The 27,722-nt window shown below is 42.1% G+C and overlaps 1 protein-coding gene across 2 annotated transcripts; it reads right to left on the reverse strand.

The window, feature by feature from the left end:
- slc26a2 (solute carrier family 26 member 2) lies at positions 1-26,078 on the reverse strand. 2 transcript variants are annotated; one of them, XM_063188651.1, is made up of 7 exons: positions 25,961-26,078; positions 11,592-12,092; positions 8,823-9,035; positions 7,781-8,520; positions 5,202-5,440; positions 4,711-4,931; positions 1-3,680 (listed from the first exon to the last, which is right to left on the reverse strand). In XM_063188651.1, the coding sequence occupies exons 2-7, from the start codon at positions 12,072-12,074 to the stop codon at positions 3,156-3,158; spliced, it is 2,421 nt and encodes an 806-aa protein (XP_063044721.1). In that variant the 5' UTR covers positions 12,075-12,092; positions 25,961-26,078; the 3' UTR covers positions 1-3,155. The 2 variants fall into 2 exon arrangements, with proteins under 2 accessions (XP_063044721.1, XP_063044722.1); XM_063188652.1 differs by having other exon boundaries at positions 25,957-26,078.
- Between the last annotated feature and the right edge of the window lie 1,644 nt (positions 26,079-27,722).

Below are 27,722 nucleotides of genomic sequence, written 5' to 3' on the forward strand. Positions count from 1 at the left end.
GTGCTAATAGATGCTAAAATAAAGTGTTGCCAGTATAACATATGTTGAAACAAACAGACAGAGGACAAAGCACAACTATCTGAAATTAACTTGTTTAGTGTGGATCTGTGATAGAGCTCCATCAGGCATCAGGCACTGCTGAACTAGCCACAATTACAAGCAAATACCGTAGAAATGCTTGCAAAGACACACACACACACACACACACACACACACACACACACACACACACACACACACACACACACACACGTCATAGAAGTGGCACTCCCTCCCTTCTTTTTAAGTGACATATACTGCATTGTAAACTAGTACAATAAGCATTCCTGGACCTCCATTGCGTTGGGTGGGGCTGACTGTTTGCCCTACAAAACACAAAGCTGTTCTTGTCAGGTGAGAAAAGAAGGGAAGACACATGGTATCTTACATTCATTCAAAATGTGTGTTGACAAGCATGTTAGATGTGTGGATAACAGCACCAAGGTATTTTGTAACACATTGTAAACTATACCATGACGCATGGTCCCATTGCAAACATACAGTAGTTAATTCAGACATTTGGCTTGTTTCAGCCATTCAGGATGTTTCAATGTGTAAGATTACACTGTAAATATTTTTTTTCAGTACCTTTGGCTGATTTGGCAAGATTTGCACATTATCATTTTGATTTGCAAACTTTGCATGCTACATACACAAAGTGACTGTGTAATCTACATACACCAGAGCAGTCCTCCCTCACAGGAAAATTAGGTATTCGGAGATGGTTTTGGTCATGTTCTCAGGAACAATAATCCTGCTGGATTACAGTTGTATGGCTTCAGTAAACATTCTTTTTCGCAGTGGAGTTTAGGTGAGACTGTTGTAGCATCCAATTCATTCCTGCATCACATCCATAAGAGGAGAAGGCAATGTGTAATGCAGAACAAAGGAAAGTACGTACTCCACGCTTCTAAAGTAACAGCAGTGCAGTAACAACCACTGCAGGACTAAGTCATAAACAAAAGGAAGAGAACATCTGGTGCCAAACAGATGTCTATGTTCTGGGGTTTTTTCCCAGTGCAATAAGACTAATGTTTCGAAGAAGTATGTGTATGTCGAAACGCTAGTTTTATTGCAGTTATAGTATGTGACACCAGATTTTTCTTCCTTTTCTTCCTTTTGTCTAATATAGGTAATTTGCCTGATTGTACCTTGATCTGTGTCCTTCATTACACTCTGGCTTTGGTTAGAAGAGTTTGTTCAGTCTAATATAATGATTCAATATCTACTCTAAGTTGCATTTCCTAGGGCAGCTTTGTATCTGTCGTTCTCTTCACAAATGTTATGAAATTATTATTCAATACATGTCTAGGTACATATTCCAAATGTTCCAATGCACTCAAAAAAATCCCTGAGCTTTGAACCCCCAGGAGGTTGGAACTGTTTTGAGATATTCACATAAAAGACAAAGAAAAGTGGACCAAAGGTTCCAAAGGCACTACACTTCTTTGATCCCTAATGATGTGCACAGCACACCAAATGAAAAGATCATTTAAATTAATCCCTGTATACATTACTTGACATTCAGGTTCTATCAAGAATCTATCAAGCTTTAGACTTGTCTACCATGCATAGGTATATTATACATACAGTACATGTACTATATGTAAAGGAAGGTTGTGTAATTTTTCAGTAGTTAAGTTTATTACCAGAATTTCTGCTGCCGACTCATACACTTCATCTTGTCATAACTATTATTTTGATCATCAATACTATTTCCACTAGTTTTTATTATGGCTTTGAATAGGTGGATCCTGTCCATATACGGGACATCCGCCATTTTGAATCACTAGTAGTCATAAACATTTTTGGCAGCAAAAACGTACTCTGTTCTGGTCTAACCAGACCAATCACAAAAAAGATCAAATTTGTGAATGAGCAGCTTGAAAAATTGGAAATAAACTACCAAAATTACGCACTGGTACTTTAATGCAGTGATTCCCAACCATTTCTGTCTTCTGTAACACCCCCCCAGTCCTTTTTCCTTTTTGCCATGCCATGAGTACCCTCCTATTCATCCTGTACTGTATACCTCTTCCCCCATCCCAATGTAGCTATATTCCATACATTTGTTTTTTATATATTATCCCACGTACCCCCTGCAGTGTGCTTGCGTGACCCTAGTGGTCCCTCCATACCTCTGGGAACCACTGCTTTAATGCACTTAATATTCAGGAAGATCTGGAAAGATTGTAAGGCACATATATATAGTACAACGCATCAAGACAAACTGGGCAACTTCTCAGTGACTAGACGCAGGGATGACCGAAGCACTCAGACCGGAGCACTGAAATAATAATAAAAAACATAATAATGAACATGTTTTAATATTTATATGACCTTACTGTGGGATTGCTGTAAGGAAGTGTTTGCACCCTGGGAGTTGATAACGAGGCTCACTCACTTTCATTAGGTTTTTAAATCCTTCTGTTTCGACAGTGCGCATTGGCAGCTGGCAGACTGCATGGTCTGTTGATCAAGCCTCCTTTTCCTGGTGTTCGAGGGGGCAATTTGTCTCAGCTACTCTCTCTTAGTTACTCTGTTGAACTCCCGTCAACAGAGTTCTCGTTCATTTCAAGTCTTGAGACTAGTTTAACTGTTTGGTTGGAGGGATGGTTTGCTGCAAACTTCACCGGCTTTGCGCTGCTGCTAGCTTCATCTACACAAGTTTTTGTTTACAAGTGTGTGTGCACAACCAAGCCTGACGTGGCTCTCTTTCAACTGATTGGTTGCCTGCGGCGCTGTTAAGATATGATTGGCTATTCACGGGTCTGTGAAAACTTTGGTTTTTTTTTGAATGCGCATTGAATGTCTCATTTACAATCGTACAGAAATTTTACATTGCCAATAAATTGAAATTGAAAAATCACCCAGGCCTACACTCAGCATACTTTTTTTCGAGTTTTTTTTTTACTTTGGCGGTTTCAACGCACCTGCGTCTTCCTCAGAGTCCAGACTGCGTCGAAACGTCAGTAGCCCAGTCTGTCTTGATCCTGCTGTCCTCGACTGTGAGCACCACAAGGGCTGAAGCACAGACATCCCCTTCATAGTACAACACATTTAAAGCCATTGAAAGATTGCAAAGAAACACACTCAGAATAAAAATCACCTGAGTTTCAGCAACAGTCATCTCTGTAACGGCTGCCACCGTTCAGTAAGGACAGACTCTGCGCATAAAGCACCGCGTCACCGATAGACAGGAATGTCGTCGTCACCTTGCGATGGGGGACGCCCTTCCCATTTTCTTCATCCTCATAGTAGCCCCCCGCCTCCAGCGATTTGGTGACTGAGGGCCGGCAGCAGGCCAGCAGGAGACACACGCCCACCTCTCCGTAGTCTTTACGCACCTCCTTCAGGGCGCCGACCCCTGCCGAGTCCAGGAAGAGCACAGGGCTGCAGTCCAACACCAGGGTGTGGATGGAGGACCTGCAGGAGGAAGAGGCACCTCTATGCTGCTGCTGTTGCTGGGAAACGGCCTCCCCACTGCACAGCACAACCTCTTGTGGTGTGATGTGTTCAGGTGAGGAGAATGTGGCGTCGACAAGAACCCCAGACCCCACTGGAGACAGAGCCACGGCTGCTTCGTTGTCTTCAGAGCCATTTTGCCCCCTGGTGGTGCTGGTCAATGTTGCCTTCTCCAGCTTAAGACGAGAAGAGAAGAGACAAAAGTGCTGTGATATTCATGAACGAAGCGATTCTTTTGAACGGATCCTATATGTGAATGACAGGAGCCAAATCACAACTGAGAGCCACTCTTTTCTGTTAGCTTTTCATTCATATGAATACTTTAATGTAGGAACGAAACACAAGAGTCTGCCTCAGAGTGGCAAAAAAGCCTTTAGAAGAAGGAGGACAATCAGTTATTGTTTGGACAAAATGACCTAGAGGTCTGGAGTCAAAATGCTATCCTATAGTCTAAAAACTGAATGAATAATTAAAACCCATTCAAATGAGCCAGTTTTTAATGGCTCTTTGACAACAACGAGCCACTATGATCCGGATCCTGTCAAAGACCCATATATCCCATCTCTACAAGACAAGATTTAAATGTCTGTTTATGGGTCAATCTTTGCAGAATGAGGAATTCTAAAATGCTTCAATACAATTTTCCATATGCTTTCAGCAGGTTTGCTGCTATATTTTGTATTTCAGTGCGTTTCGTGTCAAATATTTTTTTTTTTACAAAATGAATGTCCCCTGAAGGGTTCAGGGTTTCCCCTGAAAATGTCTAATGGCATAACGGCAATAAAATGTTTAAGAGCCCTTTTCTACACAAAAAAGGTGGCGTCACGTCATTGACCGTGATTGCATTTCATGACATAACCTTTGAAGTCAGGGTGTCAAACTCATTTCGGTTCAGGGGCCACATACAACCAATATGATCTCAAGTGGGCTGTCCGGACCAGTTGCTTAATTGCAAAACATTTCAAAATTGCATCTTCAAGTAATAGCAATCGAAATCACATTGCATTGCTAGTCAATCAACCGGTGGATGACAACTGGTACATCAGTAGCACTGATAAAGCAAAAAAAGGCTCATTTGTGCTCTCTTATTCTTAGTTTTTTCTTCTCTCTTTCTGCAAGTCTTAGGCTGGATTGAACAGTCTGCTGGGCCGCAAGCAGCCGGCCCCTGGGCCTTATCTGATTTAAGTCCATATACATAATAATTACCTTCGTCTGACCCTTCCTCTTTTCTTGCTTGCAGCGCCGGGCCCGCTCCCGGACCGGATCCAGCCCCCCCGCGGCACCGTAGAGGGCCCTTTTGAAGAGTGCCTGGTTGGCGTAGTAGATGGGCGCCTCGTAGCGGAACACGGCCACGCCTGGATGGGTCTGCAGGCCGCGGTACCAGCCCAAGTCCTCATAGAGCTCCCCCGTGCCAGCACTCTCAGAGGCTAAAATCAAAGCAACAGTGCTCACATGAACATTGGAGATATTGACCAATGGGGGTCCAGCAATGTATATAGTGCTGTCTGAAAGTATTTGCCCCCTTACCTTTTTTTTTTTTTTTACATTTTTGCACATTTGTCACACGTAACCTTTTCAGATCACCAAACAAATGTAAACATTAAACAAGGATAACCCCAGTAAACATAAATATCTTCACTTTTGAATATCTGGATTCATGTAACCAGCACCTAACTTGAATTGAACCAACCACCCACCTCTGACGACCCGGCCCAGCTGCACGGCGGCGGCTCGCTGGGTGCGGGCCAGGACACAGAAGGCCGACACCAGGACCCCCACCAGCAGGCCCAGCTCCGTGTTGACGAGGGCCGATGTCGCCGCGGTGACCAACCAGATGACCGTGTCGATGCGATTGGATCTCCACATGAGCGGCAGTTCCGTGAACTTCCGCAGCGCCCCCCGCAGGTTCACCACGATGATAACTGCCAACACAGACCTGTTGGATTTGGGGACACTCAGTTTGTATTTCTCAAAGTGAAGTGTTCTAGCCTTGCTAATGCGAATAACGTCCATTTTTCGCGGATCTCACCAAGGAGTATTCAATTATTAATTACACGTACAACTAGTTATTGGATACTCCTTGGTGAAATCCATGAAAAATTGGCATTGAATGTACTTGTACTAGCAAACCTAGAACACTTCACTTTGAGAAACACCCATCGATGTACGTGGTGGTGTTAAAAGAGCACTGTGAAATATTTTTAGTAGTTTATTTCCAGAATTCATGCTACTGACTAGGGCTGGGTAAAATAATCGATTTAATCGATAATCGATCAATATTCACATAATCGATTCACAGGGCACAAAATCTTTTTTTTTTTTGTTCTATTTCTTTTTGTTCTTTTTGTTTAATTTAGGTCTATGGAAATACCCAGTAGGTATTAGTCAATTAGACCTAGACCTACTTATTACAAATTAGCAATACACTGTCAAGCCACAGCCTTTTGACATGTTTATATAAAAATAGGCAACAGCATCTTTTGGGGGAAATCCTGGCACCAAGAAGGGAACGGATTGAATCGATTCGGAATGAATCGAATCGAATTGAATCGTGATTAATCGATTCAAAGCCCTAAGAATCGAAATCGAATCGATACAGGAACATGGCTGCGATACCCAGCCCTACTACTGACCATTCAAAAATGCTACCTTTTTCATATATACCAAAGAAGCAGGTGTTGAGGTGGTCATGGCTCTCTCTTCCGATTGTTACATGTTACTATTGGGCAACTAATTGTACGGTACAGAAGCATGCACACCCACACCAGCCAGACTAAGGGGCAGCTTTTTCCTTCAGGTCATTAGGGTGCTGGGCTGCCATGAACCGCCAAAGATAAGAAGCACACCTTCTTCACTTTCATTTCTTTTTTTCCAACCTGCCTTTTTTACAGTGGAGACTTTTGCTGCTCTTTCTACATTTCATTCTCCACTTTTTCAGGAGCAAAAACATTTTATTGCATATGAATTCATGAGTACATGACGATAAATATTGTCGCTCCAAGGCCCCCTGGAGTGGACTGTGTGTTTCCCCATACCGTCTGTCTGTCTGTCTGTCTGTATGTATGCATGTGTGTGAATGGTGAATGTGTGTGTCCGTGTGTCCACACCCTCGTGTGTCTTCTAGAATTCTGTATGCCAATCAGTTGTGGGATGGGTTTTGATTGGGGGGAGGTGTACAGGCGGGAGAATTAGATACGGGTATTGATAAGGGGTGGTGCTATTGATAAGGGTTAGATTATTTTCAGTCAGAGCTGAGGAGATTTCTATAGGGAAAGCCACACTGAGGTGTAGAGTGTAACTTTATTTAGCTCAGTCATTAGCTTAGAGAGTTTATTATTTTCTCGGGGGACACCTACCTTTGCCTGTCTTTAGAGTGTAAGAGGGCAGTTAATAAAAAGAAGATAAATTGTATTCGCTACCTCCGTCATCCCTTTGAAGTGTCTGTGTCATCTCAGTTGTATGTTTTGTATCTTGTACATGCTCTGGTGGCAGTGCCGAGTGCTACTCTCAGGTGCTGATGTACTCTAATTTCACTACATGTTACATCGCATAGCATTTCTATGCATATTTGACTAACTTAATGGATTTTCTTCTTGGTCGGGTTTTTTAATGTCTTTTGTCTTTTTTTCTGTTTATTGACTCTGAGTACCTACCTACCAGAGTACCTACGTATGTGCTTGGACTACTACGTAGTTCATGCACAAATGGCAAATAGAGAATTTTGACTTTGATATCCTTGTACCGGTAGTAGTGCTTATCAGTGGGACCATTCCATTCCATCCATTTTTTTCAAGAATTGGAATGTTTTTTGTTTTTTTAAAAAGTGATACACCCTTATTTGTCAACCACCAGTTAGCACTCCTATGATCATATAGTCAGAGTAGAGAGAGGTTTTAGGCAGAAATAGCGTAACAAAGAAATAATTGAGACACTCTGGAATATAGTGACTTATATAATATAATCCTTGGATCCTTGTACGTAGGTTACATTCAGGAAGACATTCTGCCTTCATTCCCTTTAAGCCCTATAGCAAACAATTATTTGTTTGCTCAATCAATACAAGAGTTTCCAAAGGGGTTGTAAAAACCACACTGTCCTCACTTGAACAGCTATCAAGGAAATTTATTTTCCAATTTCAATGCTAAAGATTCCCCTTTCAACCATCTAGCGTGTGCTCAGGCACACACATACTGTACATGCACACACGCACACAGTTGCACACACACACGCAAGCACACACGCACGCACACACGCACACGCACACGCACACCCTTACTTTTGCAGTGAGTAGAAGAGAGGAGCTATGAGCAACAGAACCAGCAGCAGCACCAGTGCTGTGACCAGCGCCGACAACTGCGTCTGGCAGCCCGTAGACTCCTTCACCAGCGTCTTGGTGAGTGCCGCGCTGGTGGTGAAGCAGCGGAAGAAGGCAGGCAGGATGTTGCAGAAGCCGATGGCGTACATCTCCTGGTTGGCGTCTACCTTGTAGCCGTGCTTCTTGGCAAACATCTCCGACAGCGACACGGTGATGGCAAAGCCCACCAGCGCGATGGAGAAGGCGTCCACCGCCACGTTGGGGATCAGGTGCCAGGCGGGCGCCTGCGGTGGCAGGAAGCCCGTGGGGATGGCCCCAGCCACCTCCGAGCCATAGCGCTCGTAGAACCGGCCAAAGTGCGACGCCACCGTGGCCACGACCACAACAAAGAGCTCGAAGGGGATGGGAGCGGGCAGCTTGCTTTTGAAACGGTCATTGAGCTCCTTGGCAGGCACCAGGACGAGCAGACACACAAGGCTGGTCACCAGGTCGCATAGGTTGGTGCTAGGCAGGTTGCGGAGTAGGCTGACCCAAGTCTTGACAAGGGTGAACCAGCCTTGTGCTCGGGGGAGCTTGAGACCCAGCAGGTACTTGAGCTGCGAGGTGAGGATGGTGACGGAGGCGCCCGTAGCGAAGCCACTCAACAGGTAGCCCGACAGGAAGACAGACACAAAACCCACCTGCAGAAGCCCCATCAGCACCTGGACATCAATAGAATAACATTACAATTAAATCACAATACATTAAACAATACAATACACTATATAAGAATGCATGCCAATAAAGTAAATGTACTGTATAGCTACTATATCTCTGTGTTTCTCTTTTTTTCACACCAAGGACCACTTTCTCCCATTGTTTCCCTTTTTCAGGCACCACCTGTCAGAACTGAATTCAAAGTTTTTCAGTTCATTAGCTGGCAGGTGGTTCCTGAAAAAGGAAAATAAATGGCAGAAAGTGGTCCTTGGTCTGAAAAAAATGGAGAGACAGAGCTGTAGCGCACCTGGTATACCCCTGCTGTGAACGTGACCGTGGCCCCCACCAGGATGGCATAGCAGCTGCGGTCACACGTCAGTGCTACAGTAGCAGCAGACGTCCCATTACTGGGCACTCCAAGGCCTCCCTCCCCTTCAATAACACCAGTGATGATGGTGAGGTTGCCAGCACTGGTCTCCGAGGAGGGGTAGCCTGCCAGCGCCAGCTCCCTGTCCACCACCTGTGACATAGTAAAGGAACAATTACAGTATATCACGAAAGTGAATACACCCCTCACAGTTTTGCAGATTTTTGAGTATATCTTTTCATAGGAAAGCATTACAGAAATTTCACTTTGACACAATGATTAGTGACCTTTCAACAACATATTTAACCGCTTAAATTTTTTGTTCACTCAGAAAAAAACAAAATACAGCCATTAATGTTTGAACATGTACTCACAAAAGTGAGTACACCCCAGATTAAAATCCGGTAGAGAAGGGGCTATGTTGGCTCGAATCGTCTCGAAATGAAACGAAATGAAAAGGGATGACAAGGGAGGTCATCAGTGTGCGTTTCAACCTTTCTTTGCATTGAACTTTTACATTTTGAGTCTGCATCTGGCTTAAATAGATTGGTGTAAGATTTGAATGCAATCCTATGGAGAATATCATGATCTGCTTCAGTAGTCACAGTGCATGTTGACATGCATGTTTCTTTTAGGTGTATTTCAGATTGCCAATGTTGACAGCATTCATGCATCCCCAAACCATGTCAGTCCCACTACCATGCTTGGCTTATGAGAGGATACGCCTTTTTTGTAAAACTCACTTGTTTACCACCACACATGCTTGACACCATCTAAAGCAAATTTGTTTTGTGTCCAAGTGAAATTTCTGTAATGCTTTCCTATGAAAAGATATATTCAAAAATCTGCAAAACTGTGAGGGGTGTATTCACTTTCGTGATATACTGTATGTACATAGAAGTACTTTTGTGTGTGTGTGTGTGTGTGTGTGTGTGTGTGTGTGTGTGTGTGTGTGTGTGTATGTATGTAGTATGTGAACTGCTGGAAAGCTGCTTGTGCTCAAGTGTGTGCAATATGTTCACTACAATGTGCAATAATGTGTATTAGGACGTTGTTTAGGCCTATTTTTTTGTTGACAAACACTTTGATTTCTTTTGGGATTAATACAAATACGCTACTCTGCTCTACTTTTCACAGACAAGACTGTCACAACGTCACCCAAGGATGACCGCAACTTTCTTCGAGAATTTTGACTGGCGTTTGACTGACTGTGAATCACTGACCTTTCACTGATATTGTCAATCCATTTCTTGGAGGAAATAAGGGACATGTCTAACTCGTTACCTCAAGGTCTGATGAATGAAACATTGTATTTAAGTTACTTTTAGTTGGTAGAATGAGCTGGTAGTATGGTGTGCAGGATTTTTCTCACACTTGAATGACTTGTGGTCATGAAATACCTCTCTATGCTCCTGGTTGAAGTCATCAGACCACCCCTTCCTTTACTCACCAGCCAATTGAACTGGTGCATCATTAGGGGCAAAACATACCAAGGTGGAACGGAACGGTCGCGGTCTTTCTGCTTAGTTTCGGCCGGCGTGTTTTTTCTCTGCCTTTCACACTGACAGCGTCGGCGTGCGCGGCCAATCCTGTTCGAAAAAACCCCACAGCTAAAGCTAGCGTGCTACTTTGCCATTCATTTGAATGAGACACCGCCGGTTGCCATCGTGAAAAATACGCTCGAGTTCTATTTTCTAAATGCAGCGCGGCGCGGAGACTACCGCTGGTTGGTGTGTAAGGACAGATAGGTTTCAATGTATTTTCACAGACGCCGGTAAAAAACGCAGCCATTCCGCGACGCTTTACCGCCCTGGTGTGTAAGACCCCTTAGGCTCGTTCGTGACGACGCAGTAGGATTTTTGCTAGTTTCTAACTACAATGCATCAAACTGGCAAAGTACACATGCCCACTGCCTAGCAAAAATCTTACTGCTTCGTCACAAACGAGCCTATTGCCTCAGACACGCCACATCCAGTCGTTGGAAACTCTAGTTGTTTAATTCCAAACATTATGCAGCCCATTCATAAATGTGACTTTTTTCATAAATAATCACTTAGTCAATAAACCATTTCGAAGAGCCCGTCATAGATATTTTTACACGCCCCTACCTGCCCCACATGCACTGTCCAAATCGTCGAAACACTGATTGTTGTGTGGCAAAAACAGGTTTTAATTTTGAAAGAAAAAAGGAAAATCCAAAGTATAGAGGTGCGACATTTTAGTGTGGGAAGTTTCATGGTCAAATTGGACCACCCTGGTGGCCAGTCTTCATTAATTGCACATTGCACCAGCAAGAGCAGAGTGTGAATGTTCAATTAACAAGGTAAGAGCAGAGTTTTCATCAAAACATTGCAATGCACTCAAAATTATGGAAATTCTTGGTGCGTGTGTTGCTGGTGCATCTTTGACCAAGACAGCAAGTATTTATGATGTATGAAGAGCCATGGTTGGTTTCATTCATTATGTTCATGAAATGTGGCAATTGATTGAACAGAATTAGCATTTTTCTAGCTGGGACATGTTTTTGTCAAACTTTCAGAAAAACATTTAACTACCACAGTTCTACTGTGGTAGGACCATACACAGACATTAAGACTTGATCATTGCCATTCTGATAACAGTACATTTATAACAAGGGCCATGTCTTAAGAGTTCAACAGTTTAATATGAGATTTGAATGACTGGAGAAGAGTGTCCCAGTGTGCATACCTGTCCCACCAGCAGGCACAGTACGCCGAAGATGCCCACGGAGATGTGCCGCGAGCTGCCCAGGAGGCTATAGATGACGCTGGAGAAGAAGGAGGTGTAGAGGCCATAAACGGGATCCTGGCCGGCCAGCAGCGAGTAGGCGATGGACTGCGGCACCAGCAGCACGCCCACGATGACGCCAGACATCACGTCCCCCAGGAGCCACTCGCGGACGCGGTACCGTGGCAACCAACGCAGGATGGGCACTGAGTCCAGAAGCAGGGCCTTGGCACGGGAGGCGCTGCAGGAGGAGGAGGAACAGAGGGACTTGGCGCGTCGCCGTAGCTGGGCACTCAGAGGCTCCGTCTTGTGCCCCCACTCCTCCAGGATGAGGGGTGTGTGAAGGGTGCAGGTGTGGGGGGAGACCTCGGCATCGTCGTTGTCATCGGGGGTCGCTGCTGTGCTGCCCGAGTCATCGCCATCCTCTGTCTCAACTGGCAACATCGTCTGTGTCTACTTCACCTACGTGGGAGACACAGATACCTGTAGGCTTTTCAGGCCGACCAGAACGGAGCCGGTGCCCGCACCAGTTACGTTCGGCACTTATTTATCTGCGAACCACCCGTGTTCATACCAGGCTCTGAACTTTTTCTGCACGTGACTGTGTTACCTGGATGAACCTGCTGACGGCAACGTTGTCGCCACGGTTCGCGGAGAAAAAAAAACAAGTATTTTGCGGTTCACATTGCGAACCAACTTCCTGGTTTGCGAACGCTAAGCTCTGTGGCATGAACACAACAGCCGGTTCGCGATTAGGTGCGGGAACGGGCACCGGCACGTTTCTCAGTCTGCCTGAATGCGCCCAGTGAGATGGAGAGGGGAGGTTTTAAACATGGATGGGTGCTTTCTTAGAAAAAAGTCATACAGCTTATTTCTACTGCAGTATGTAATAGCTTGGGCATTGGGCATGTAATAGTTTGGGCATGTTTTTGTTTGCTCCGGCTACTGATACAATACATTTCAATTTGCATTTATATAGCACAATATCACAACTATGACAAGTAACTTAGCACTCAATGTGCTTTCAAATATAGACGTGGGTGGGTGACGTGACGCCTTGTTTTTTCGTAACATTGGTTAAAAACCTACAAAACTGTTATTTTTCCTTTAAAAATAAATGTCAATGAAAGTTTCATATTAGTCTTAGATGAGAAGAAACATTTTTGTTAAGATTTATGTAAAGTTTTTTATGTCAAATATCTTGCGGTGTGACTGTAACATTAATGAAAACTGGAATATAATACAGTATATAGTATATACAGGATTTATAATGAAAAATGTGTCAGTCTGTATCACAGTGAATCATAAATTCCTACTTATGAAGCTCAACAATCACATTTTCTATATCAGTTGCACAGATTAATGAGAACATTATTGCTAAGGGACATAAGCACTTTCAAACGTATGTTGTTTCAACTCTGTAGTATTTTTATATATGTTTGAAATGACATAGTATTTGTCCATAACACTGTTGACAAAATAATCAAGCAAATGTTCGCTTTCATTAGAGTATTTATCAAATGATTTAAGATTAAGCTTTGGCAATTTGTTTGTTTGGAAACTTATACTATAATAATAATAATAATGAATTTTATTTGAAAGCGCCTTTCAAAACTCTCAAGGACACTGTACAGACAGAAACAAAATAAAACAAGACACATAAACAGAATTTTAAACAAAAATAAATAAATGAATACAATTTTTTTTTTTTTTTTTAAATATGAAAATAAAATAAAATAAAATAAAACAGAATTTAAGAATCATAAAGAATAGGCTATTTGAAAAAGATAGGTTTTTAGCCTGGATTTGAAAAGGGGGAGAGAGTCAGTATTGCGGATGTCAGGGGGAAGGGCATTCCACAGCTGAGGAGCAGAGCAGCTAAAAGCTCTATTCCCCATGGAATTAAGACGGGCAGAGGGGACAGAGAGGAGAATGGAGGAAGAGGAACGGAGGGGGCGGGAGGGAACAGCAATGTGAATAAGATTAGAAAGATAAGGGGGGGCAAGATTGTGGATAGCCTTGAAGGTGTGGAGAAGTATTTTAAAATGAATTCTATATTTGACAGGGAGCCAGTGAAGATGTTGCAGTGCAGGGGTAATATGGTGACAGGAAGGGGTTTTTGTAATGATGCGGGCAGCTGAGTTCTGGACCAGTTGGAGCTTGTGGAGAGATTTATGAGGGAGACCAAAGAGGAGAGAATTACAGTAATCAATGCGGGAGGTGACAAGACTGTGTACAAGAATGGAGGTAGAATGGGAAGTGAGAGAGGGGCGGAGACGGTTAATGTTGCGTAGGTGGAAATAAGCAGACCGTGTGATGTTGTTAATGTGGGAGAGGAAGGATAGAGAGCCATCAAGCAAGACGCCCAGACTCTTAACTTGAGGGGAGGGGGAGACAGGAGAGTTATCAATTGAGAAGGAAAAACTATCAGATTTAGATAAGGTGGATTTGGTGCCTACAAGTAGGACTTCAGTTTTGTTAGAATTGAGTTTCAAAAAATTGGAGGTGAACCAGGATTTGATTTCAGAGAGACAGGTGGTGAGGGAGGGGGGAGGGAGAGTGTCAGAGGGTTTGCCAGATAAATAGAGCTGGGTGTCATCAGCATAGCAATGGAAATTAATTTTGAATTTGCGGAATATATTACCAAGGGGAAGGAGGTAGGTGATGAAGAGGAGGGGCCCCAAAACAGAACCTTGAGGGACACCAGAGGTAACAGGGGAGGGCTTAGATTTAAAAGACTTCATTTGAATAAATTGAGAACGACCAGAGAGATATGAGTGGAACCAGTCAAGGGGTGTGTTACTAATGCCAATTGAGGAGAGTCTGTGGAGAAGGATAGAATGAGAGATGGTGTCAAAGGCTGCACTGAGGTCAAGGAGAATGACAATAGAGAGTAGTCCAGAGTCAGCAGCCATGAGCAGGTCATTAGTGATTTTAACTAGGGCGGTTTCAGTGCTATGTCGGGGGCGAAAACCAGACTGGAAGTGCTCATAGAGGGAGTTAAGAGTTAGATGGGAATGGAGTTGAGAGGCTACAATTTTTTCTAGAATTTTGGAGATGAATGGAAGGTTGGAGATTGGGCGGAGATTGTTGTAGTCAGAGGGATCAGAGCCAGGTTTTTTGAGTATAGGAGTGACAGCAGCAACTTTGAACAGAGAGGGTACAGTACCAGTAGAGAGTGAGGAATGGATGATGGCAGAAATGAAGGGGAGGAGAGAGGGGAGGCAGGATTTGATGAGGGTTGTGGGGAGGGGATCAAGCTGACAGGTGGAGGGCGTGGATTTGGAGATGAGGACAGATATTTCAGAGGAGTCCGGGAGATGAAAACTAGAAAATAACTGGTGGAGGGGGAAGAGATCAGTGGGGGAGGGAAGAGAGGGGTTGCAGATAAGATGTTGGTGGATTTTATGGATTTTTTCATTAAAAAAGTCCAGTAATGAGTTGCAAGTCTCAACGGAGTACATATGAGCAGGGAGAGAGTCAGGTGGTTTAAGGATGTTGTTAAGCACAGAGAACAGGGTTTTGGAGTTGCCTTCGTTGGCATAGATTAAGGTGGAGTAGTAATCAGATTTAGTTTGAGAGATGCAGTCCTTGTAGAGTGATATGTGGGCTTGGTACATTTCTTTATGAACAGTGAGACCAGTTTTCTTGTACAGGCGCTCAAGTTGTCTGCCTTTGGATTTCAAGGTCCGGAGTTGAGGGGTGTACCAGGGGGCAGTTTGAGAAAAGGTGACAGACCGAGTTTTAACAGGAGCAAGACAATTTAGGACATTGTGAAGGCCATTGTTATACAGAGTGACTAGTTCATCAGGGGAGGAAAGATTATTAGGAATCAGAATGTTTTCAATGGAGGTAGAAAGTGAATCAATGTTAATGTCCTTAATATTACGGAACGAGATTATGTAAATGTAAACATCTAGGTCATTTATTTGAAAAAAAAAATACTGATAATTGACATTTTGCTTTTGCCAAAAGTGCAGGCGAATCGTAGAATCATTCACATGCAATGTGTTGATGCAGGACACATTTTCCCGAAAAATGGCAAAAATTAGATGAAATTTCACAGACCACTAATTGCTTTATTTTTTTTCCATTTTTTTCCCATTTTTTTCCCCATCAATTTTTTTCAGAAATTGGAATAACTTTTTTTTTTTAAATTGTGTTGGGTGCGCCAGAGATTCCAGGGGTGCACGGAATTTTATTTGCGTAGAGGTTGTGACCAAAATTATACTTGCAAACATTATAATTAGGCCAAATTAAGTCTAAATGAAAGTTTTGGTTCCCATTATTGATTCATGTCTCAACCAAGAATCATTGTAATTAATCACTCATTTATCATTTTTTAGTGCATATACACATGTAGAAGTTTGTGTTGGTGGTACGCGGCTTGTCTTCGGCACAGGTAAGGGGGTGCGCTAAGAAAAAAAGGTTAAGAACCACTGGCCTAGCCTGACAGGTCAGACCATTCACTTTGAATTACTTTGTACGAAATAATTAATGTTGTTTGGTAAAACCGGCCTACCAATTGTCCGGGGTTCATGTGAGAAAGTGCACGGTGGCACACACACACAACTTCACAGGTTTGACCATTTAATCATGAGGAGAAAACCACAGAATGCATTTCCACTACTAATCCTTAAACAGTAAGTACTAGAACAAGTATTTAAACCCAAATCCATCCCAAATCCAACCCAAAGCATAACTTTAGAATTAATGTGGGATACATACATTTTAAAATTGTGCTACTAATGCCATTGAACGTTTATCTTTTCCATTGTTAAAGCACTGTCCATTAGCAATATTGTATGTAATAACTTTTCTTCGCTTCAAGAGGGCATAGGACATTTTTACAGAAAGAACGATGTTATCTATTCTATTCCCCATTGCTGTTATGATTTACTATCAATTATATTCAATTAATTATTCCACCGCATATTAACCGGGAACATGCATGTCATAAACACGGGGTTTGTTGCTTGTTTATGACTCTACTTCTGCACTAGTAATGTACTCTACTCCTCAAACAAGTTTTTTTTTGCAAAATAGCCTTAAACGAGTCCTGTTCAGGGATGCAAAATGAATTTCAGTGAAAACTGATAACTAAGTGTTATCGTATCGTATACTGTATGTGTGGACTTACACAACTGACTCTAAGGCCACATCCCATAGTATGAGAGTTCATATTAAGGTTGTGGTAACCTTGCAAACTAGAGCCCGTGTTTATAACGGGATTATTTCGTAACACTTTAGAATAACTACCCCTAAAAGTCTTGATATGGACTTTATAAATAATGAACTAATTATCTACAAAACATTTACAAATGTTTGTAAATGAGCAATAAACAGTATAGTAACACATAAGACACAAAGATCAGAAGGCATGAAACCACAGGATATAGACAAATTCAGCTGGGAAACCCACATGAAACCCATTCAGTAGGAGTCGATTCCTACTCCATTGTGAAGTTTTAGTTTGGATTTTCTGAATTGTCATTTTCCAACATCATGGTGGCAGACTTAGATAGCAACTGTTGGGTGTAGGCTGATGGACATGATGCGTGTGCGTGTGCATGGTGTGTGTGTGTGTGTGTGTGTGTGTGTGTGTGTGTTCCAGCAGTGTGACCTACAGTAACCCTTGGCACAATTTTAGTGAAAGCACTTAGCACAGTCACAGCCCTGAATAGTGTTTGAGCTGTGATAAAGCATGAACAGATAGTGTTGGGGCAGCAGTGTAAAGCAGCAGTGTTGGGGCTTGTGTAATAGCTCTTCTCTTCTCCTCTAGTAATTTATAGCCAGAAATGTAGGAATACAGTTAGAGCCATAAATATTTGGACATCTGCAAAATTTTCATCTTTTTGGTGCTGTACACCATCCCAATGGATTTGAAATGAAACAAACGAGATGTACATTAACAGCAGACTTTCAGCTTTAATATGGGGTGTTTGCATCCAAATCGAGTGAACTGTGAAGGAATTATGTCATTTTCTATCTGTGCCACCCCATTTTTAAGGGACCAAAAGTAATTGGACAGTCTAGTATTTGTACATCAAACTTTCATTTTTTAATTATTTGGTTGTAAATACTTTCCAGTCAGTTACAGCTTGTGATTTGCAATCCATAGACATCAATAGACACTGGGTTTTATCCCTGGTGATGCCATAGTGAGCTCTATTGCAACAGTCTTCAGTTCCTGCTTGTTCTTAGGGTATTTTCCCTTCAGTTTTGCCTCCGGCAAGTGAAATGCTTGCTCAACCATACTTAGATGAGGTGATTGACTGAGCCATTGAATAATATTCCACTTTTTTGGGGTAGAAATGGCTTAGTGGCTTTCAGATGAAGTTTTGGGTCATTGTCCATCTGTACTGTGAAGTATTGTCCAATGAGTTCAGAACCATTAGGTTTAATATGACATGATAATATAGCCTGAAAATCTTCAGAATTCATCCTGTGGCTTTTGTCGGTAGTTCTCATCATCAATAAATACAAGGGGAAAATAGTATTGACAGATATGCATGCCCACACCATGACACTACCACCACCATGATTCACTGATTGGGTGGTATGCTTTGAATCATGAGCAGTTCCTTCCCTTCTCTATACTCCTTTCTTCCCATTACCCTTGTACAAGATGTTTTTTGTCTCCTCTGTCCATAGGATGTAGCTCAAGACCTATACAGTCTTTTTAAGACGTTGTTTGGCAAAGCCAAATCTGGTATTGCTATTTCTGATGCAATCAATAATTTACATCTTTTAGTGAACCATCTGTATTTCCTATGGTGAAGTGTTCCTCAATGTTCTTGATCTTTTTCTTGATTGTTGCCTTGGACATGTATCCACCATTCACCTGGACACTGTTCTACATCCGGCCAACTGTTGGGAGATTGGTTTTTGTTCACCAGATACAGAATATTGTCTTTCATCCACAGCATTTGACTTCCATGTCTGCCAGGTAATTTGGTGTTGCTCTGGTATTTCTTTTTTTCCAACATTCTGAACTCTTGAATTGATCATATTCAATGTTTCCCCATCTCTCAAATTTGTTTGTTTTGATTTTTTTCAACCTTATGATGGCTTGCATCACTGATGGTGACAGGTGGACTTTGGATCTCATGGATATTCCGTAAAAATATATGGAAATGCAAATGGAACACTTCAAATTAACTCTAAGACCTTGTATTGACATCTTGGTGATGGTGTAGTAAGGGAATAACACACATCTGGCTGGAAAATAGCTGAGAAGCTTACTGTCCAATTACTTTTGATCCCTGGAAAAGTGGGCAATACACACAAAAAATGTTCCTATTTCATTCCTGTTTGTGCGATATGGATTTTAACACCCTCACATTAACGCTGAGAGTCTACAGTTAATGCACAGCTTGTTTGTTTTATTTCAAATCCATTGTGGTGGGGTATAGGGTGGAAAAGGATGATAATTGTGTTGCTGTCCAAATATTTCTGGCCCTAACTGTATGTAGGCTACCATTCTTACATGATATGCAACACTGATTGAGGTAGAGCAGAAACTCGTTGTCATTGACTCTCTTGGTGGCCTGGTTTAAAATCTGTCTAGTAGACCAGAATCAATAGTCTAATTAATTTTTTTAGGAGTTCCGATCTAAAACTAGTAGACTACGGCCTACTAAAATTGCCAGTAAGACTGTACCGATATTGCACCGAACCGAGGGATCGTGATAAGCAGACCCACGAACCCCTATCGCGAACCGTTTGCATACGGTATGCGCTTAAAAAACAAGTAGAAAAAGGGGGCACACGTGTGAGAAACACTTATCTTCTCTAACACCCCTTTCTCTTATAAAATGCTGCGTCCAACCAACATGTGCATTTGTTGTTATCCATTGCCTCAGCAACCTCCGCAAGACGAAAAACTTGGGCAAACATCGGAAGGTAAAGCACAGAAATGAACTACAGACCAAGAATGCTTTTACAGGGCTTCCGGTTTCCGGCCATGGCAGGTGGCTGCGAGTAAAGTCAGCTCTCGACTCAACCTGGTTTTAAAAGTTCTCCCGCGGTTAGAATCAATGGTTTTCTAGAATTGAAAGTTGGAAATTAAAGCGGGGAACTTTGCAAGGAAGTGAAAGATGGGAAAGACGACGAAAGCGAAGGGAGCCGCGGCAGGAACACCTCCGCACCAAAGTGATAGCGAGCAAGCAACGCATGGTGAGACCAGTCAAGACATTATGGCCGAAATAAGAGAAATGATGCAAGGTATGCTCTCGGAGCTGAAATTCGAGCTAAAGTCGGAAATCAGAGCGCTCAATTCAACTCTGCAAACGTTTCGCAAGGACATTTCAGAGCTACAAGAAAGAGTGTCTCAGGTCGAGGAATTTCACACCACGGCTAACGAAGCTATACGTCTACTTCTAGCTGATAGGATCCGCCTGCGTGACAAAGCTACTGATCTGGAACGTAGGTCGCGGAGGTGCAACATTCGGATATATGGTTTGCCCGAAGACACAGAGGGCGGCTCAATGATCGATTTTTTGGAGCAGTTTCTCAGAGAATGAGCCTCTCCAAATCCAGCGCGCACACAGAGCAGCTAAACAGAAGCCTGAGGCAGGAAAGCCTCCACGCTCCATTGTCGCGTGCTTTCAGCAATTCAGAGTGAAAGAAAGTGTGCTGTCGCTGGCTTGGCAAAAGAAGGTTTTCATTGAGGACATTCAAATTTATTTTGACCATGATTATGCACTCGAGGACGTCGAGAAGCGCAAAGCCTACAAGGAAATCAAGAAAGCTCTCAAGGTGAAAGGGATTCGCTTCCAAACTCCACACACCAAGATGCGCGTTCACTGGGGCACCGGAGCAGAGGTCTACAACAGCGCGAGAGAGGCAGCGAAGGCACTAAACAAGAGAGGCATCGCGGTGCCGGTGCCAACCGAGGAAGATCCAGGCACACGACTGACGAAGCTGATGGACTGCTCAGGATGGCAACGCGCAGGCAACGACACCGCGGCGAATGCGAGGGAGAAACTGCAGCGATACAGAAGAGTATCATACCAGGAGAATAAATGAGCATCTTAAAGGGCCAGCTCTGAAATTCGGCTTATAGTTGCCCGACCCCTTTTACTCCCCAAGTTTTTTTTTCTCTCCTTTTCCCCATTGATCATAATATTTCAGTATGGATCACAACCAGGTAGAGTAACGAGGAAACATTGGACAATGTTGGACATTGGTGGGTTTTTACCACTAAAGGGAGCCCCATCTCCAGTTGGGTTAACCTCTCCTCTCCTTCCAGCAGGAGATAGAGGGAGTCTTCTTTTTCCCTCACTAATGGAAGTCTTTGTTGGTTGCTGTTCAGTAGCAAGTTTATGTCTTTTTTGTTTTCATTTTCTTTTTCTTTTTGTCATGTTAATAGGGGAAGTGATTATTATTATTATAGGAGGTAATGTTGAAGTGCTAGAATCTGGTCATGGTGCTTTAAGTAGACAATTTAGAAGATACCAGTAATTTAAAATATGGTTAAGGTAATTTCCTTTAATGTCAATGGCCTTCTCAGTCCTGTCAAACGCACCAAAGTTCTGGCAAAACTCAAAAAAGAAGGCATTGACATAGCCCTCTTACAGGAAACTCATATGTCAGACACAGAACATCTGAATCTCAAAAGATATGGTTTTAGGCATGTCTATTCAGCATCTAATGGTTCAAAACATACCAGAGGGGTCGCTATTTTGATCTCAGGCTCTGTGGTGTATGAACACTTATCAGCGATTAAAGATAAAGAAGGGAGGTTTATTCTGATTAGGGGAAAAATAAATGGTTTTCTCTATACTTTATACAATGTTTACATTCCACCAGGTACAAAATCACATTTCTACCAACAGATAATAGATAAAGCAGTCACACAAACTCAGGGAACCTTGATCTGTGGAGGGGATTTTAATATAACTTTATTTCCAATGCTCGACTCCTCTAACAGGCGGAACTCTCAATCTAAGAGGCTAATTAAAAAGTTTCTTGACATCACCTCAGAGGTGGGGCTGATAGACATATGGAGATTTCACAACCCCTCAGTCCGAGACTATACCCATTATTCGTCTCCCCATTCTTCTTATTCTAGAATCGACTATTTCTTCATGTTTGGGAAAGACTCTACTAAGGTAAATAGCTGTCATATTGGAACTATGGACCTCTCAGACCATTGTCCTGTTTATATGTCTGTGACAGGGGCCCTACGAGATAGCCAGCGAATATGGAAACTTAATTCCTCTATATTAAATAAGACCACGGTTGAGCAATTTAACAAAGACATTCTAAATTACTTAAAGGATAATGATAATGATACAGTTTCTCCTCCAATTCTATGGGATGCCTGTAAAGCAGTTATGAGAGGTAAGGTGATTGCTGTCACTTCAGCTCTAAAGAAGGAAAGGAATAAACGCCTTAGTGACCTCCAAATAAAACTTAAAAAACTAGAGATAGATCACAAACTCACCCAGAACCCTATCATGGAAGAGGAGATAAAAAGGATAAGAAATGAAATAAACAGTATAATGGAATTAGAGATACAAAAGAAATTAATGTTCACTAAACAAAAATATTATGAAGGCGGCGGCAAATATGCTAAACTACTGGCTTATAAACTTAAAAAACAAGACGCAGAATCTTCCATTTTTAAAATAAGGGACCCCAAAACAAAAAACATTTTACTAGAACCAATAGCAATTAGAAGATGCTTCAAGGATTACTATGCAGAATTATATTCTCAACCACAGGTCGACAATGATGACAGATTAATCTCTATACTCCAACTACTTGAGCTACCATCTGTGTCTGAGGATCAAAAGTCAAACCTGAAGCTACCTATTTCAACAGAGGAAATCACATCAGCTATTGGAAGATTAAAGGCTAATAAATCTCCAGGCGCTGATGGGTTTACATCAGAATGGTATAAAAATCTCAAAGGGTCCTTGACACCTATCTTATTGAAGACCTTCAATTGGGTTATGGAGAAGGGAGAAATCCCTCTGTCATGGAGGGAAGCCATCATTTCTGTTTTACCTAAGGCTGGAAAGGACAAGCTCAATTGTTCCAATTATAGACCAATTAGCGTACTCAATATTGATTACAAACTATTTGCTTCTATTATTTCCAAAAGATTAGAGAACATTTTACCAAGCGTAATACATCTAGACCAAACAGGCTTTGTGACGTCACGTCAGACCCAAGATAATATTAGACGTTCACTCCAAATTATCAGACACATAAAACAAAACAAAATAGCTGCCATGCTCATTAGCATTGATGCTCATAAAGCTTTCGACTCTGTCCGTTGGAAATTCCTGTTCACAGTTATGAAGAAATTTGGTTTTAATACTCAGATAATTAAGATCCTAGAAGCCCTTTATACCAAACCCAGAGCCAGATTAAAAATCAATGGGGTGCTTAGTGATACATTTCACCTGGAAAGATCCACTAGGCAAGGATGCCCATTGAGCCCCCTGTTATTTGCCCTTTTTATAGAACCCTTAGCACAATGGATAAGACAAAATGACTCAATCACAGGCGTACAGCTGGGCTCAAAAGAACAGAAATTGGCCCTTTTCGCGGATGATGTCCTCATTTACCTTACTGATCCTACAAACTCCCTCCCAAGTTTAATGTCGGTCCTGGAACAATATGGGTCCTTCTCAGGATACAGGATAAATACACAGAAAACCCAGGTGCTAAAATTCTACTATGAGCCTCCACACTCCCTACGTTCAAGCTACCAGCTTGACTGGGACAAAGAGTGTATTAAATATCTTGGTATTACCATACCCTCTGACCTAACCAAACTACAAGAGTCTAACTATGGTCCCCTTAGGGCAATCATTATAGATGACATAAATAGATGGAGCAAGATTCCTTATCTAAATATCTATTCACGCATTGATATAATCAAAATGAATATATTGCCACGGTTTCTGTATGTATTCCAATCTATACCCATAGATAAACCCAACCACTACTTCATAGAATGGGACAAACTTCTAGCAAGATTTGTTTGGGCAGGGAAACAACCCAGAGTGAGATTTAAAACGCTTCAGCTACCCAAAGACAAGGGTGGACTTGCCCTCCCCAGTCTCTGTGACTATTATAAGGCTGCCCAGCTCCGATTTCTGGTAGGATGGTGTAATCCTAGTTATGAGTCAAGATGGAAAGATATTGAATGTTCCTTGAGTAAGAAATACCCTCTGGGTATGCTAATAGGGGACTGTTCTCTTGTCAATCAAATTACTGATCTGGGGAACCCCTGGATAACCTGTTCACTAGATATTTGGAATAATGTAACAAAGAAACATAGTATTAGACAGAATATAGGTATTCTTAAATGGTTTGCATATGATTTAAGCTTTGCACCTAGTGTTCAGGATAAGCATTTCCTTGTTTGGACTGATAAAGGCCTTTCAACATACAGCTCATTAGTCAATGACCAAGGTCAAGTGTATAGCTTCCAACATTTGAAAGATACATATGGGCTGGTGAATCAGAACTTTTTCAGGTATTTACAGATCAGGGACTATATCTGCAAAAAATTCCCCAAAAAAGAAGAAAAAATAGAAAAGACAATTATAGGTATATTCTTGGAAGCAATAAAGGGTTTCAAGTGCAAAAAGATAATTTCCAGACTCTATGCTTCTATTACATCTATGACAAAAAACAACACGGTGTCAACCAAGTCGAGATGGGAAAAGGAGACTAAGTTAGATTTAACCCAGGAGGAATGGGAGAAGATATGCTCTTATCAATGGAAGACAACAAGCTCCCCCCAATGGAGATTCTATAGTTGGAAAAATATTATCAGATTCTTTTGCACACCGGCACAGAAAGCCAGCTTTTCCACACAAACAAACTGTTGGAGATGCTGTGGTTGTGATCACGCTGATCATTACCACATATTTTGGGACTGCCCCTCCATGACTCCCTTCTGGAAAGGGGTACATAGTGACCTGCAGGAGGCATTACGCATGGAAATCAACCTGGACTTTAAAACCATGTACTTGTGCGATCTTGAAGACCTGGACTGTGGTAAAGTGGTGAAATATCTGCTGAGGGTTTTGCTGGTGGCAGCAAAGAAGGCCATAACAAGGAGGTGGCTCCAAAAGGACCCACCTAGTATAAATGAATGGATAGATGTGGTGTACGAAGTGTTTAAAATGGAAAGGATTACCTTTGTAATGAAAAACCAACAAGATAAGTTTAATCATGACTGGATGATATGGCTTTACTTTGTGGCACGTAAGAGACCAGATTTTATTTAAAGATCTTGTTTTTAATTTTCCTCCTCAGAATGGAAATACTCATTGTTTTCGTGAAACTCCCCTGGTTCCACGTGGTTACCTTTTCTTTGCTTTTTGTATTGTTTTTTTTTTTTTCTCCTTAAATGGAGAACACTTGTGCTTTAAGGAAAAAGAAAAATCAATAAAAATTTAAATTACAAAAAAAAGAATGCTTTTACAAACGTGCCAAGATTTTTTGATTTATGCATGCGAAATTCTCCGCCTGCCCAAATTCATAAACCAGCCTGAAATCGCTAGTAGCTGCCCGAAATTAGACAAACGTTGAGGTCGATTAGCAGGATAGTATATTAGGCAGCATTATTTTTCCCCCGCATTTATAGGCCTATGTTTAGTAAAATTACTGTCTGCCTAGCGAAAACATGCTCCACTTCAGCCTTTGCATTCATTCTCCCTCTGGACAAAATGTCAAATCACAAAGCCAAAAAAGGACAGCATGCGTGTGGCGTAGCAATGGTGGCAATGTAGGCAGGTAGGCCTTATACAAAAAAATAATTAATTAAAAAGTGTGTGTGTGTGTGTGTGTGTGTGTGTGTGTGTGTGTGTGTGTGTGTGTGTGTGTGTGTGTGTGTGTGTGTGTAGCATAGATAGATAGATATAGAATATTATTATTATTAGACTACTTTTTAAATTTATTTTTTTTCTGAAATCGTGGGACATTTCCATGGGTCAATATCGTGATACCGAATCGTGAGTTGGGTGTATCGATACAGCCCTAATACAGCCTATATGAAAACACATGCAGCCTTCATAGAAATAAAGACCAACGATGATAAAACACAGACACACACACAGTCTTGAGCACGCGCCTACCTCGTATTGCCCAGGGCAGGTGACAGGTTTGAGACAGCCTGCATCCTATAACACTGAGACCATTGATAGCCTTTTGCATCATCATCATCATCATCATCTGTGCTACGTGGCTGTGGCGCTAACAGCAAGCTTTGACAGGTTTCCAAAATGCCAGCAACTTCCTACTATCTTTTCAAACTTTCGGAAAGAAAATAAAGCGTTACTTCGATCTTACGTACTTACGGCTGATAGATGTTTACTGTCGTGACACAATCAGGAATCAGAAGAGTTCACCGGTAAGTGGCTTCATCGTTCATTTACCTGCAACTCGGTCCGTCACTTGACTGGCATTGGCGACTACAAAAATACTTGACATCTGAATCCTTTGTGGTCACGTGGTCTAAAAAGAACTTGTCATGTGACCGGCTGTCTCTCCTCGCCCAACACACAAGCCAGGAAGCAAAGAGGGTGGAGTAATAAAGAGGCTTCGAAACCCACCCACCCAATGCAAAAGTGTGTGCTCAAGTTGGGTCTCCTAAGGGGGCGTTGTCCCCTCCTTCTTCTTCTATTTTTGAGGTGTTTGCACTAGAAGTGCGCTACCGCCATCTACAGTGCTAAGGGTACTCCATTTATTCTCAACCTGAGGACTCCGAAGGTCTCCTAACCGAAGGTCTCCTAAAGGGGCGTTCACCCGACAGAAAGTGGATACCAGAAATGAACTAGAATGACTTATCTCTGTCTAGAGTATCTCTGCAGGAAGTATCCCCACAGCCGGTTTACATAGACCACAGACATCATATATGAAGACTAGATACGTCATCGCGTATTTCAAGCACGTCCGCACAGGTCGGCCATATTAGAGCAGCCTAAACTCTCCACAGACCCTCCGTTACACCTGAAGTAAACTGAAGAGTTGAAACGTTGGGATACTTAAAAATGTATTCTGTTGCTTCGCTGAAATATTGACACGTGTTTATAAATGGTAGGGCTCCTTAAAACTTAAGTGTAGACTGGGGTAAAACGCCCAGGAGAGTAATAGACCTATGCTTCCCACTTAACCTATTTGTCCAAACATTTAGATAGACCTACAGCAAATACACATTTTAACCATTGCTGTGCATTACGTTGACGGCATGGATATATTCATTGCACCAAATTAAAGACGACAGAGATGACGTACTGGAAGAGAGATGTACAGCGCAACAGGTTCATTCTAACTGGATGGCTTTAGCGTCACGACTCATTTTGAACACAAGGTGGAGCTGTCGAAACCAAAGCATATACTACAAGTGAACGTTTATTTGTCATTTTACTGAAAATATAAAAGATTACGTTGTGCATTTGTTTATGGGATCTATTTAATTACATGAATAAGCCTACTGAACTATATTATACATGATTTTAGACCTATGCACATAATAATATAATGTAATAGCCTATAATATAATAATATTGTGAATATTCATCACTATGCAGTATCAACATATAGGCCTACTTTCGTTTGGATTTTTTTATACTGTATAAAAAAACAACCCTTTCGAAAATCGATATGAATTTGAGGGAATTATGGCCATCTGAAGAGTATACAACACCCAAAACTCACTGCAACTGGTTGAGCCAGAAGGCTGCTTTAACATGGCCGCCATGCGCGGACGTTCGGCTTGCATGACGGGAACGCGGACGACGCATCTAGTCTTCCTATATGATGTCTGTGACATAGACCCTCGCTGGTATGGCCTCTTTAAAAGACCAAAGAACTTATTTGCCTCAACTGTCTGAAACAAACATCAAGGGTGTAAACAACGCCTGTTAACTTTGTTCTACCATGGGAGCAATTCCAACTTAGTCCCTAAAAAGCATCAAACGCGTCAAGTAGCCTAGTATAGGTATTCCCTCTCAGAAAATCAGAGGAAAAGGTAGCACTACAGCATTACATTTTGATCTGTTGCCCTGTGGCTACTGCACAATGCACATTTGCATTGCCTATTGTGAGACAATGCATGCT

Source organism: Engraulis encrasicolus, chromosome 22 (assembly GCF_034702125.1).
Source record: "Engraulis encrasicolus isolate BLACKSEA-1 chromosome 22, IST_EnEncr_1.0, whole genome shotgun sequence".
Lineage (NCBI taxonomy): Eukaryota > Metazoa > Chordata > Actinopteri > Clupeiformes > Engraulidae > Engraulis > Engraulis encrasicolus.